Raw genomic sequence first — 15269 nt, 5'->3', positions numbered from 1 at the left:
GTGGGAGGTTGTGGGCACTCATTCCTCCTTGTACCTGAGAGGGGACTGGAGTGGCCTCTCTCCTGTGAGGCCTATAGGTCTCTGGTCACAGAGGCACTGTTGATTCTTTCTTCCACACTAGAGGCAGACAGGTAGCCAGCAACATGGGGGGACGTGTGTTGTAAACTCTTCATTAATACTCCTCAGGACATGTGTAGGGTTTATAGCTGCGGAGAGCCTCAGCCTTGAAGGTTGCTGGATGGAGTGTACTCTTGGGGCCCAAGTGTGAGCAGGTGGAAACCCTGAAGGTCTGATTGCTACCTCGATCATATTGCTTCTGAGGCACCGCTGTGGTCTTCCCCTCCCTCAGTCTCTCCTCCGCTAGCCAGAAGGGGGTCCTTAGTGAGGTCATATCTTCTACAGTTTCCCTCTGCCCCTTGAGAACCTGCTCACGGGAAATGATAGAACCCAGGGGGGATGATAGAGCATGAAATGATAGAACCAGGGGTGTGTGTGTGTGTGTGTGTGTAGGAACATGAGATGGCAGAGCCCAGAGGGATGGCAGAGCATAAGACGATAGTGCCCGGGGGGTGACAGAGCAAGGATGACAGCACCCAGGGGTGAGCAGTAGAGCTGCATTTCAGTGCTTAGAGCTGTCTCCAAGGTTTGGGAGGTGGCAGGAAGAGAGCTGTCCCCCCCTTCAGGAGCAGTGAGCTGGGTGAGCTCCAACGTGCACCAGCACAGCTCCTGTCCTGCTTGGCTCTGAGGCCTCCGCCAGCACCACCGCGGTTGGCAGCCCACCCACGCGGTAGGGGCCTGGACTCACGCCGTGCCCTGGACAGTGGCGTTTGTCCTGTGGAACTGTGCAGAGAGAGGCGCGCTGTTTCCAGCAGCAGGCACGACCCTTTGAGCCTGTGTGGGCCGTGGTTGGCGCCGGCTCATGCCGCCCCTGGCGGACCAGCCTGCACACAGCGTGCGCTCATCGAGGACGGAGAGCTTTCTTCCGGCTGCCCTGTTTCCCCGATAAATAAAAGGGAGAAAAGTCACCCTGAGACACTAGACCTCAAGGAAGGGCACTAGGAATCACAGCCAGGGTTCATCCTGGCACATGCAGTCTCCCAAACCACGCCTTTAACTTCTTGGCTCCCAAAGCCCCTGCCTGAAGTCTTCAAAGCCGTCCTCGATCTGAGCCTAAGATACGGGCCTCAGATTCTAATGGAGCCCATGGCTTTCAGATGCGAAAAAACAAACGAACAAAAAAACAACCACAACAAAAAAACGACCTCACTCCATCGTGTCTTCTTTGGGTTTTGTTTCCCTTCCTCAGCAACTTGTGTTCAATTCCGTGACCAACTGCCTGGGGCCGCGCAAGTTCCTGCACAGTGGGAAGCTCTACAAGGCCAAGAGCAGCAAGGAGCTGTATGGCTTCCTCTTCAACGACTTCCTGCTGCTGACCCAAATCATCAAGCCCCTGGGCTCCTCGGGCACCGACAAAGTCTTCAGCCCCAAATCAAACCTGCAGTATAAAATGTACAAAACAGTAAGTCCAACTCTAGACGGCAACATCAGGTTTGATGCTGGGGGGAGGAGACCATGTCTAAAGGGAGTCAGCGTTCGAGCGGGCTTTGGGGTCTGTGGCACAGAGGAGGTGAGGCAGGATTTAGGGAGACCACGAGCACGGGTCCAGCAGTTATCAGCAAAGGTGCGTGTGTGATGAGTTGGTCAGCTGTGTCTGACTCTTTGAGATCTAATGAACTATAGCCTGCCAGGCTCCTCTGTCTGTGGGATGTCCCAGAAAAGAATACTGGAGTGGGTTGCCATTTCCTTCTCCAGGCCCAGGGATGGACCCCATGTCTCCTGCTTGGCAGGTGGATTCTTTACCACTGAGCCACCATGGGAACCCATCAGAAAAAGAACAATACTCAGTTCAATTGACAAACATCTATTAGCTGCCAAGCGGCTGCTGTGGGTCCCCTTGGATGTGACTAAGGCACGTCCTGTCTTGATGGGGTTCACAGTCCACTGTACTGATGAGGCAGGCGTGGGAAAGCTCTAGACTAGAACTTCAGCGTCCACTTCCCAAACATTCCCAGATCCCCCTCCAAACTTCTCAAGATGGCTTGGAACATCTGTGCCCCTCATGTTTTCCAACAAAAGCCGATGTAAATAGTCCATGTGTGGACAGTTTTCGTGAGCTGTTTATTTGGTCTGCTTCTGTGTGTATGACTGTGTTTGTGTGTTTTCGTGTCATAGGGTATTGTTTTTCTAAATTTATCTCTGTGGGGGTGTTTTCACAGAAGAATTTTCTCTGAAGCAGCAGTTAGCCTTCTTTTGGGAAAAAGAACAATGTACTTATGTAGATTGTCACTAGCAGCTTTGTATGAACAACTTGGCGGGAGTTGCTTGGAGGTAGAGTTGATGGGGGCTTCCCTGGTGGCTCAGATGGTAAACAATCCATCTGCAAATGCAGGAGACCTGGATTTGATTCTTGGTTCAGGAAGATCCCCTGGAGAAGGGAATGGCTACCCACTCCAGTATTCTTGCCTGGAGAATTCAATGGACAGAGGAGCCTGGCAGGCTATGGGGATGACAGAGGCTGAGATGTTGGATGGCATCACCAACTCAATGGACATGAGTTTGAGTAGGCTCCAGGAGTTGGTGATGGACAGGGAAGCCTGGCGTGCTGCAGTCCATGGGGTCGCAAAGAGTCAGATACGACTGAGCGACTAACACTTTCTAAATGCATAATACATCTAAAGTTGATGGAGATTGTTTGCTGACTAGGATATACCATGGAAAAAACAAACTCATCGGTTCTTATTCTGGAGGACTTTAGAAATACCTGCAATACCATCCAGGTTACTGATCACTCTAGTACTTCTGCAACTCATTTGAAAACTTATCTTTGCATAAAACCTTGTATGTCGATGTTTGTAGCAGAGTACTCCTTAAGTGTAGGCTGCTGCCCATATCGACTTCCTTCTAAAGACTTCAGTATGAAAAGTGGGGAAGTAAAAATAAAAATTCACAAGTAGAAACCTGGGAAATAATACCTTAGCCAGATGAGGGAAAAAAAGTACCTGCAGAATGGAGGTGGGGGGGAATCCATATTTACAATTTCCATTTATCTGAAAATTGATATCAACACTTATTCAGTTCAGTTCAGTCGCTCAGTCATGTCTGACTCTTTGCAACCCCATGGACTGCAGCACGCCAGGCTTCCCTGTCCATCACCAACTCCCAGAATTTACCCAAACTCATGTCCATTGAGTCAGTGATGCCATCCAACCATCTCATCCTCTGTCATTCCCTTCTCCTTCTGCCCTCAATCTTTCCCAGCATCAGGGTCTTTTCCAATGAGTCGCTTATCATTCCAAATAAAATCATTATTTTAGTATGGTTTACTGAAACCACCACCACCCCCCAGACACAAACGGACACACCCCTCACCTTCAGTTTCGTTTACTGGATCACATGCACCTAAGCACACACACGTCCTCACAGACCCCCAGTCTGGTTTTGTAATGCCCGTGCATTATTTTGCAGCCTATTTTCCTAAATGAGGTTCTAGTGAAGTTGCCCACTGACCCTTCTGGGGATGAACCCATCTTCCACATTTCCCACATTGACCGAGTCTACACCCTCCGAGCAGAGAGCATAAATGAAAGGTAAGACCCCACTCCTCCCTGGCCCTGGGCACCTGGGTTCCACTAGGTGTAGGATGGATGTGGGACAGTTAATTAATCAGTGGGTGCCAACATCCCCTCACTTGCAGCGCCATCCCATCTGGCTGGAGGTGGGGGTGGGGCATGCAGTGAAGTGGTCTTAGTTCATTTTTCCAGCGTCTTTCAGAAGTTAACTTTTCAAAAGGAAATACATTGAAATGAATCTGGCTTGAGAATTTTTTTGAACAGCAATTTTCAGTATTCTTTGAGATAATGGAGGCTCTCCCATTTCCCAAAGTTTCCCACGTGGCAGAAACTAATAGGAAAATGATTCAGGGGATAGAAGACCTCCCAATCCTGACCCCCTTGATGTCTGGCTCCCTTGGACAGACATCCTGGATCCTAGAAGCTGAGGGCATGTTTGCCTTAATCAGGGCTCTGCCCTGGAGCCTAATGAAACAGAGTATTTTTATGAAGGGTGAACTTGACACAAGACCAACAACATTCCAAGAGCGTTTGTGCCAAGCAAGAAATTGGCTAAAGTTATCATGCATATGGTTCTCAGAGAAATGGAGAACAAAATCACGCCAGGATGCTTTCCCCGTGTACGTTTGCTCCTTCACAGAAAGTGGCTGCTTATCTGGGAAATTGTTTCTTTCTTTGGATGGTTTAGTGAGAGAGATCCTTCTAGCCTTCTCAGATTAGGCAAATTTGGGATGTTTTTCAGTAAGGAAAGAAGAGGAGCTGTTGTGAGCACGACAGCAACAGCGTTTATCACTGTAGATTTGCTTCCATGGGGACACAAACCCAGGTTTGGGGCAAATCAATAAAAACGTCACGTGTGCCTTTGTTATGAATGGTAGAAATCATCCTTAGGTCCATGTGACATAAAACCAGACTCTCTATGCTGAGCCTTTGTTGTAAAAATCAAAAGAACAAAGCAGAGTCCTGGAAACTGAATTGGTACCGACCTGACGCCTGAGTTCTGTCTCTTTCTTTCCAAGGACTGCCTGGGTGCAGAAAATCAAAGCAGCTTCTGAACTCTACATAGAGACAGAGAAGAAGAAGCGGGAGAAGGCGTACCTGGGTAACGCATAGCTGGGCAGCAGGGCCCTGGGAATCCCGCAGAGTTAGGAGGCAGAGAGCCATCTGGCCAGGCCCAGAACCCTTAGAGCTGGAAGGTGGACCTGGGGGTTGAGGAGAACCTGAGGGTGGAGGCAGGCAGAAGAGGGAGGGTAGGGTATGGGGTGAGGCGTGGAGGGCGGATTCTAGGATCGAGGAAGCAAGAGTTTAAGGGAGGAAGGGGAGACTTGTTCTTGAAGAGGGGCATAAAATAAATCATGAGGCAAACTGGAAATACTGTGAACGCTAAACAGGAGCGTTTTGTGTTGTTTTTCATCCCATCACAGTCCGCTCCCAAAGAGCCACAGGCATCGGAAGGTTGATGGTGAACGTGGTTGAAGGCATTGAGCTGAAACCCTGTCGCTCCCATGGTAAGGGCCCTAGAAGCCCCGTCTAGCCTGTGTGAGTGGGGGAAGCCTTTGCTGTATCTCCTCCACTTGGCTTTACTTTATTTTCTAAAATTAATTTTTACTGGAGGATAGTTGCTTTAGGGGCTTTCCAGTTGGCTCAGTGGTAAAGAATCCACCAGCTAATTCAGGAGACAGGAAATGTGGGCTCTATCCCTGGGTCGGGAAGATCCCCTGGAGAAGGAAATGGTAACCCAATATTCTTGCCTGGGAAATCCCATGGGCAGAGGAGCCTGGAGGCTACGGTCCATGGGGTTGCAAAGAGTTGGACATGACTGAGCACACACACAGATAATTGCTTTACAATGTTATGTTAGTTTCTACTGCACAGCAAAGTGAATCAGTTACATGAATACATTTATCCCCTCTTCTTTGGCTTTCCTTCCCATTTAGGTTACCACAGAGGGTTGAGTCCACCTGGCTCTAAAACAAATTGGTCCCTAATCCTAAATTTCCTTCCAGACTTGGTTATTCCCATCCACCGTTTTGCTTTTCAGAGAGAGCTGAGTGGCTGCCTTTTCACAACACTGTCAGCCCCCCTTGTATCTGTAGATTCCACACCTGCAGATTCAACTAACTGCAGAACGAAAATATTTGGAAACATTTTTGAAATTTCAAAACAGCAAAACTTCAATTTGCCACACACCAGCAACTATTTACATAGGAATTTCACTGTATTTCCATTTTTTGAATGTTTTCGCTCTGCAGTCGGTTGAATCTGCAGAGGGGTTGACTGTGTTGTCAGAGGGCAGCCACTCAGATCTCTCTGGAAGGCAAAATAGTGGATGGGAATAACCCAGTGTGGAAGGAAATTTAGGATTAGGGGCCAATTTGTTTTAAAGCCAGGAGGACTCAACACTCTGTGGTAAGCTAAGTGGGAAGGAAATCCAAAGAGGGGATGCTATGCTATGCTAAGTCGCTTCAGTCATGTCCGACTCTGTGTGACCCCATAGACGGCAGCCCACCAGGCTCCCCCGTCCCTGGGATTCTCCAGGCAAGAACACTGGAGTGGGTTGCCATTTCCTTCTCCAGTGCATGAAAGTGAAAAGTGAAAGAAGTTGCTCAGTCGTGTCTGACTCCTAGCGACCCCATGGACTGCAGCCTTCCAGGCTCCTCCGTCCGTGGATTTTCCAGGCGAGAGTACTGGAGTGGGGTGCCATTGCCTATACAAGTAACTGATTCACTTTGCTGTACAGTAGAAGCTGACATAACATTGTAAAGCAGTTATCTGTGTGTGTGCTCAGCCGCTCAGTCGTGTCCAACTCTGCAATCCCACGGACTGTAGCCTCCAGGCTCTGCTGTCCATGGGCTTCCCAGGTGGTGCTAGTGGTAAAGAACCCGCCTGCCAGAGCAGGAGACAGAAGAGACATGGGTTCGCTCCCTGACTCAGGAAGATCTCCTGGAGACTAAGCATGGCAGTCCACTCCAGTCTTCTTCCCTGGAGAATCCCATGGGCAGAGGAACCTGGTGGGCTACAGTCCATGGCGTCGCACAGAGTCAGACACGACTGAGTGACTTAGCACAGCCCTACACTGATTTAGGTATTATATATAACCTGGAGATGATTTCAAGTGGATGGAGGATATGGGCAGGTTTATGCTAGACCATTTTATATAAGGGACTTGAGCCTCTGAGGATTTGTGTATCTGTGGGGTTGAGGACCCAATCCCTGTAGATACTGAGGGATGATTGCAGATTTGACACAATCTAAGCTGAAGTGAGGAGACAGGGAAGATTTAGTTTTGAAGCCCACTTATGTGATAAAGTGTGATAAATATTTAAGTGTTAATATAGTTTAAGATGCTGGATTATGTAAGTTTTCCTCTGGATTCTCTATCTTATGCTGCATCTTAAGCATGGCATTGGAGGGGGGTTGGAATGAGGGGTGTAGAGGGAAGAGGTGCCACGGGGCTGTGGCCCTGCCACAGGCACCCAGAACAGCCAGGCTCTGTCCCCTCCAGGAAAGAGTAACCCATACTGCGAGGTGACCATGGGCTCCCAGTGTCACATCACCAAGACGATCCAGGACACTCTGAATCCCAAGTGGAATTCCAACTGCCAGTTCTTCATCAGAGACCTGGAGCAGGAGGTGCTGTGCATCACTGTGTTTGAGAGGGACCAGTTCTCGCCAGATGGTGAGTAGACAGTGGCCCTGGGCACCCTACCCCTGTCCCTGCCCCTTGGCTTTCATGGATTGGCATTTTCTACCTGGGAACTTGCTGTGCAGAATTTCCTGGCCTTCCTGCTGGAGAGATGAGGTTGGCCTCCCCTGGGAAAAGGCCTTCACTGATGCCAGAGCATTTCAGAGAAGGTGGACAAAGCGTGCTTGGTCTAGAGTGGTCCAGCTTCCCTAGGACAAAGATCATGGTCCCATGCTTCCCTAAAGCAGATAACTGCAGAGAGGGCTGTACCCCCAAAGCTTCAGCCTAATTCTTTAGTCCTTGGCTAAAAGCTTTGGTGAAAACGATAAAACTATCCAGTTGAGCAAGAAGAGCATTAGTGCACAAACAATGTGGCAGAATTCATCAATGCCCTTCGGGTGACATTTCAGCTTAATCAAAGGAATGAAATTATGTTGGGTGCATCATTCCTTCAGTCAACTTCCTATTACTGCTTGAAGCTGGAAAAAAAAAATGGATCTGGCCAATGATTCCAAGACACTTGTCTCTATCTTCCTCAATCCAATAAAAATAAGAGAGTAAGGTTAAAGATTATGGCCTCAACTTGATTATATTCAAGGGAGGATAACTGAGGGCTAGGAGTGAGGGTCCAATGCAGACATGATCTGTGCGAGGCTTAAATTGCTCCACGTGGCTTTTGTCTTTTATAGGACTTTCATATGAATTAGTTCATTGTGAGTTAGTTACTATTAATTATGGGCCAGAGATGGTCACATAGCTGGCTAAATGTTAGAGCATGACCAGAACACTCTACCAAGGAAAGATTTCATGCAAAGATGGGCTCAATAAAGGACAGAAATGGTATGGACCTAATAGAAGCAGAAGATATTAAAAAGAGGTGGCAAGAATACACAGAAGAGCTATACAAAAAATATCTTCATGACCCAGATAATCACGATGGTATGATCACTCACCTAGAGCCAGACATCCTGGAATGCGAAGTCAAGTGGGCCTTGGGAAACATCACTATGAACAAAGCTAGTGGAGGTAATGGAATTCCAGTTGAGCTATTTCAAATCTTCAAAGATGAGGCTGTGAAAGTACTGCACTCAACATGCCAGCAAATTTGGAAAACTCAGTAGTGGCCACAGGACTGGAAAAGGTCAGTTTTCATTCCAATCCCAAAGAAAGGCAATGCCAAAGAATGCTCAAACTACCGCACAATTGCACTCATCTCATACGCTAGCAAACTAATGTTCAAAATTCTCCAAGCCGGGCTTCAACAGTATGTGAACCATGAATTTCCAGATGTTCAAACTGGATTTAGAAAAGGCAGAGGAACAAAAGGCAGTTGGATCAAATTGCCAACATCCATTAGATAGTCAAAAAAGCAAGAGAGTCCCAGAAAAACATCTATTTCTGCTTTATTGATTTATGCCAAAGCCTTTGACTATGTGGATCACAACAAACTGTGGAAAATTCTTCAAGAGATGGGAATACCAGACCACCTGACCTGCCTCTTGAGAAACCTATATGCAGGTCAGGAAGCAACAGTTAGAACTGGACATGGAACAACAGACTGGTTCCAAATAGGGAAAGGAGTACGTCAAGGCTATATATTGTCACCCTGCTTATTTAACTTATATGCAGAGTACATCATGAAAAATTCCAGTCTGGATGAAGCACAAGCTGGCATCAAGATTACCAGGAAAAATATCAATAACCTCAGATATGCAGATGACATGACCGTTAGGGCAGAAAGCAAAGAAGAACTAAGGAGCCTCTTGATGAAAGTGAAAGAGGAGAGTGAAAAGTTGGCTTAAAAACTCAACATTCAGAAAACTAAGATTATGGCATCTGGTCCCATCACTTCATGGCAAATAGATGGGGAAACAATGGAAATAGTGGCAGACTTTATTTTCCTGGGCTCCAAAATTGCTGCAGATGGTGACTGCAGGAATGAAATTAAAAGATACTTGCTCCTTGGAAGAAAACTTATGACTAACCTAAATAGCATATTAAAAAGCAGAGACATTACTTTGCCCACAAATATCTGTCTAGTCAAAGCTATGGTTTTTCCAGTAGTCATGTATGGACGTGAGAGTTGGACTATAAAGAACGCTGAGTGTCAAAGAATTGATGCTTTTGAACTGTGGTGTTGGAGAAGACTCTTGAGAGTCCCTTGGACTGCAAGGAGATCCAACCAGTCCATTCTGAAGGAGATCAGTCCTGGGTGTTCATTGGAAGGACTGATGCTGAAGCTGAAGCTCCAATACTTTGGCCACCTGATGCAAAGAACTGACTCATTGGGAAAGACCTTGATGCTGAGAAAGACTGAAGGCAGGAGGAGAAGGGGACGACAGAGGATGAGATGGTTGGATGGCATCACCGACTCTATGGACGTGAATTTGACTAAACTCCGGGAGTTGGTGATGGACAGGGAGGCCTGGCGTGCCGTGGTCCACGGTGTCGCAAAGAGTCAGACATGACTGAGCGACTGAACTGAACTAAGAACAGTGTGACTCAAGTCTGGACTCTTAACCATGGTGCTTCACTGGCAATTTTTATTCTGATAAATAAAGACCTGAGGCTGGATTCTTTTATTAAATAGTGAAATATCATGACACAGTGGCAGCGCCACTAGAGTTTCCGTTGCAAACCCTAGTGTAGCTCTTGTTTCAGCTCTTTATTCCTGAAATGTACAAGGGGCGACATGCACTGGTATCGTCCACCAGAAAAAGTTCCCAGGTTTTAAACCTTGAAAGAGAAGCTATTTCCTGTACAAGAGTGCCTGTATCATAGTATATTGCCAACTGCTGAATGAAAAAAAGCAAGGAATTGTCTGGAAGCCCATTTGGTACCATCATTTTAATGCATAGCATTAAAAAAATTTCAAACATTGTCATGTCCATTACTGACTCTCTCTCTCTCTCTCTCTCTATATATATATATATAATTTTTTTTGATCCTGTCATGCGGCATGCAGGATCTTAGTTCCCAAACAAAAGATCACCCTGTGCCTTCTACAGTGGAAGCTCTGCACGCTAACCATGGGACCACCCGGGAAGTCCCTGACACTCGATATTTGACGAAAAGTGGTGTTGAAGGACTTCCCTGGAGGTCCAGTGGTTAAGACTCTGGGCTTCAAATGCAGGGGGTGTGGATTTGATCCTTGGTTGGGGAACAAAGATCCCACATGCTGCATGGTATAGCCAAAAATAAGAGAAACAGTGGTGTTGAGATTGTCCTAGGAGCTCGGCTGGGAGCCCGCAGCTCCTGTGCTATCATCTCCTCCCCACCAGATAAATAAGTGAAGAGAGAAAAAAAGAAACAACTGACTTTCTCCTGGGAGATTTCTTTAAATTTCATATATATTGCAAATTGCACAGCAGATATGATATCTGGTTTTGCGTTGCCTCCCAGGAAGCTCCTGGCCCTTTAGGGGCCCCCTGGATGCAAGGAAAAAATCTGTATTTTGAGTTTCTTCTAGACTCTTCTTCATCCCCAGCCCAGTACCTTTTTGTTTTCACTCCATTTAAAAATGATGCTGTCACTGTAGTCCCTGGATTCCAAGAAACTAACTCCCTTTTGAAGAAGAGAGCGTAACACCTCGCTGGGACACTCCCAGTATGCCAGGTACCTGCCCTGATGAGAAGGAATCCTCTCTGAGGAGGGTATGTGTGTCTGTCCTTTCAGATTTTTTGGGTCGGACGGAGATCCGCGTGGCCGACATCAAGAAGGACCAGGGCTCCAAGGGTCCCGTTACGAAGTGTCTCCTGCTGCACGAAGTTCCCACGGGAGAGATCGTGGTCCGCTTGGACCTGCAGTTGTTCGATGAGCCGTAGGGAGCCCACCCAGACGTGCTTGGCAGAACTCCAGCCCGAGGCAGCAGATGCTGCCTGTCTGGAAACAGCATGGTTTTTCAAGGACCGGCGTTTGGTGTTCGGCCACAGGGCAACAGGGCAGAGAAGACAGGCTCCTCCAAACTTCTTGACAATCCTTTCCCCTAAATCATTTCCCATGTTAGGAAACAGCACTGTGTTTTCCTTTGTCCTCACTGCGGGGCTCATCGTGGCTTCTAGGGTCTTTGAAGTCCCATCACCCCCCAACTATGTTTGGTGGGGTGTCCGGCCCGTCCCTGGGCCTGAGGCTTGAGTCGTTACTGTAAAATAGGTTCATAAATGCAATGTCTGTATTTTTGGAGAACTCATGGGACCCTCCTGCTTCTTACCTCCACCAGCCTCCAAGCAGGCCCTCCAGGATGTCTAGTCCTTGGTGTGTTTAGAAATGATCCCACTGATGATGTCATTGCTTCAGAATCTCATTTCCCCACTGGGACCTCATTAGAAATGCTGCCCTGGGTCTGATCACTTGGGGAGATGGTCTTCCGATCAGATGCTGGTCTAATCCATGGTAGATTCCGGCAGGCGTGTTGTTAGGGTTTTTCCAGTCTCCTCCAGATCTTTTTACTGGTAGCTGTCAATGGAAACTATCACTGGCTACTGCCAGGAGGCCTGATCCTGGTTTCCCACACCCCTGGAAGAGGGTTAAGGGAGGTTGTCTACCTAGTTATACTCTGCGGGACTAGGTCGCTGTAGCTCACCTGAAAGGCTGTTGACGGTGTTATTGGGTCCCCATCTCCAGCCCTGCTGGACATTCCCTTTCTGCTTGGAGGTCCTGTGTTTCAGAACAAGAGTGGTTGCTGGTGACCAGCTCTGAGCCTCTTCCTGCCTGCTTGTCATGGGCAATTTCCGCACGTGTCTTTGGTACGTTCCTCCCAAAGGTGTCCCCAAGGTGTGCAAAGGAAAACTGACAATCCGCGGAGGAAATCTATTACTGTGGTGGGGGAGAGACGCTAGGAGTGGGCAAGCCCCTCGGTTCCAGGGAAGGAGACCTGAGACTCCTTCCCAAAGCCCGCCGTACACAGCCAACCTCTCAGTAACGGAAGGACGCACAGCGTGATGCCAGAATTAGGAGTGTATGACCATGTGCCAAGTTCGGTTTGAGTTTTTTGTTTTTCAAATTGTTAGTGGAGTATAGTTGGTTTACACTGCGGTGTCGGTTTCTGCTGTACAGCAAAGTCAATCATCCACGCATATTCATATGTCCCCTCTTCTCTGGGTTTCCTTCCCATTTAGGTCGCCGCAGAGCTCTGAGTGGAGCTCCTTGTGGTGTGCAGTAGGCTCTCACTAGTCACCCATTTTATCCATGGTAGTGTATAAATATATGTCAGTCCCACTCTCCCAATCTACCGCCCACCCCCCCGCCTCCTTCTCCCTCGGTATCCACCCATCTGTTCTCTATGTCTTTATCACATAAGATCATCGATACTGCTTTTCTAGATGCCGCATATATATGCTAATATATGACACTTGTTTTTCTCTCTCTGACTTCACTCTGACAGTCTCTAGGTCCATCCACATCTCTGCAAACGGCCACAGTTCCGTTCCTTTTTGTGGCTGAGTAATGCCAGTTTGAGTTCTTTCAGTTTTTCTCCTTAAATGCCAGGAGATAGGCTGGTTGACTAGGTAAGAATTGATTTGCTCGTGGCAAGCGTGGATCGTTCTTTGTTTGCATGTTAATGCTCCCATAGTCCCAGTTTGTCGTTTTTTCATGAAATGTTCATTGCATGTTCTCTCAGTCCTGGAATCTAGCTTTCCTGGGTGAGACGGTGTTCTCCTTGATTGTAGGTCCTTAGAATTTAATTAGGATTGTAGAAATGCATTCTAAAGATAGCATTGGCACTTCCCTGGTGGTTCCAGTGGTTAAGACTGTTCTTCCACTGCTGGGGGTGCAGGTTCCAGCCCTGGTTGGGAAACTAAGATCCTGCGTGCCAAATGGTGTGGCCAAAAAAGAGGAAAAAAAAAAAAAAAAGATAGTGAACTACCCACTTTGCTGGGAACCGAATGTGTCATGTCATCCTTTCCCATAAGAGCTCTGTCATCATTCAAGCAATTTTTAAAATGTATGTGTCGGAAAGGGCAACAAAGTTTACATTTCATACTTTTAAGATACACTTTATTATTTATTTATTAAAGATAGTGTAGACTTTTGTATCAAGAACAACAGACATAAGTATTTTTTGAAACAAGCAGATCTACCCTTTAGTTAGTAACTCTCAGCTGAAGACCTTAGAGACCAAGTTCAACTTCAAGCATGCATTCATTTACCACTTTCCAGCAGCAAGCATGGTTCAGATACTTTAAGTGTATATGTATGTTTCGATGCTGTTAGGAAACCGTTTTAAGTGAAACCTATGAATAGACCTACCAGTCACACTTTCCTATGTCTATACCCAATACAGTTTGTTCAGTGTCTTTATGGAGGATACGTGACTATGGTAGAAAAAGAAGGGTTACCTGTGTGCACGGAGTCATATTGGGTCACCAGAGCAATGCCTTTCTTCCTTCCTTTTCTTCATTGGCTTTCTTTGCGTGTGGATGTTGGGCATCACCATTCACGTAGGGTGGATGTGATGCGCTCAGTGACAAACATCTTGTCGCCTTTTTTTGGTCCACCAGCTCACCCACCCATGCAGAGTCCCATTATCGGAATTAATGTCGCATGAAGAAGCAATATGTGAGTCTTTTCTCCCAGGTGACTGTACTGAGCACCCTTGCGATGCTCCTCCGGGGCAGCGATTCTGGATGAGTGCCCTTGTACTCACCAGGCTGATTTGTAAGGTGACTGATCCTCCTTACGGATGAGATAGGCTGCCTGTCAGATCCAGCTGTGACTCAGGAATGTGGATGACGCATGGAGTCTCCAGTTCTTTGAGACTAGTCCTTCGCGTCTACCTTTTTGGGCAGCCGGGGCTGTATTTCATAGAGATGAAATGACACCTTCTGTGTCCTAGCTCTTTGCTTTCCACACACAGGGTTTCCCCTGGCCACTCCCTTCTGGCATTGACTCCAGCCCTCCAGACATCCTGAGTTTCTTCCTTCTCTGAGCCACACTGACCTCGTCTAAGCCCAGCAAGGGAACTGCTAACAGAGACGTGCCCTGAGGACAGGAGCCCTTGGGCTGGGCCTCCTTTGTCAACCAGCTCTCCCAGTCCCTCTGGGGCAGGGTCTTTCTGTCAGGCAGGTGGGCAACATGTCTCCTGGAACCAGAGCAGCTGTGACCCTCCCACCAGAGCCTGAGGATGTGGTTCATTCAGATTCAGGGCTGGCCTCAGGCACACACACTCAAACATGCACACACACAGATCTTTCTAGGCTGGGGTATCCAGATGTGCTTGAGAGACTGGGGCCAGGCATCCTACATGTCCCTGACCTCTGATGGCAGAGGAGAGAGCTATGCTTCCAAGGAATGTTCATGTTAAAAGGGGAATTATTTCTTTTCTTTGCGTTTGGAACAATTTAAGCATGACCTAAGTCTAGGAAGGTAACTCATTTCAGCTGGTTAGTACTATCGAATTTAATGGAGAAAAAATCCATCCATAAATGAGTAAATTACCACTTGCATTGTCTTGGTGACCTGGTACCCCAAACTCCTGTCTCTCCAGGAGTAGACTGGTGCAAGCATAAAGCCACTGACTACAGCAGAGTGGGGGTGTTCTAGAATCCAGTGGGGCTGGACAACAAAGCAAAGGGAGGGAGTGAAATGCTTCTGGTTTTATCCGGAAGGAGATCTGGGAGTCTATTTTAGAGTTTCGCCAATACTGTGAAAGTGAAAGTCGCTCAGTCATGTCCGACTCTTTGTGACCCCATGGACTGTAGCCCACCAGGCTTCTCTGTCCATGGAATTTTCCAGGCAAGAATACTGGAGTGGGTAGCCATTCCCTTCTCCAGGGGATCTTCCCGACCCAGGGATCGAACCTGGGTCTCCTACACTGCAGCAGATTCTTTACCGCTAGCACCACCTGCCTGTACTTTGAGAAGCAGAAAAAGACTTCTCTCTACTCCAGACGGTTTTTTCCCTCGCTGGTTGGGCTTTTTTGGTTCACAGAAAGGATGTTTCTTTTGTGCATGTAA

General features: G+C 47.5%; 1 protein-coding gene across 6 annotated transcripts in view; it reads left to right on the top strand.

Moving 5' to 3' along the window:
- Positions 1 to 15028, top strand: part of ITSN1 (intersectin 1) — a 246746-nt gene extending 231718 nt beyond the window's left edge. For all 6 annotated transcript variants that reach the window (XM_027557093.1, XM_027556377.1, XM_027553336.1 and 3 more), the window contains 6 exons: positions 1307 to 1519; positions 3526 to 3647; positions 4649 to 4731; positions 5054 to 5137; positions 7135 to 7308; positions 10990 to 15028. In XM_027557093.1, coding sequence (XP_027412894.1) covers positions 1307 to 1519; positions 3526 to 3647; positions 4649 to 4731; positions 5054 to 5137; positions 7135 to 7308; positions 10990 to 11138 — 825 coding nt within the window. In that variant the 3' untranslated portion in view covers positions 11139 to 15028. The remainder of the gene's footprint in view (positions 1 to 1306; positions 1520 to 3525; positions 3648 to 4648; positions 4732 to 5053; positions 5138 to 7134; positions 7309 to 10989) is intronic.
- The last annotated feature ends 241 nt before the right edge of the window (positions 15029 to 15269 follow it).

This window comes from Bos indicus x Bos taurus, chromosome 1 (genome assembly GCF_003369695.1).
Source record: "Bos indicus x Bos taurus breed Angus x Brahman F1 hybrid chromosome 1, Bos_hybrid_MaternalHap_v2.0, whole genome shotgun sequence".
Classification (NCBI taxonomy): Eukaryota; Metazoa; Chordata; class Mammalia; order Artiodactyla; family Bovidae; genus Bos; species Bos indicus x Bos taurus.
This window is presented reverse-complemented; position numbering and strand designations above follow the sequence as displayed.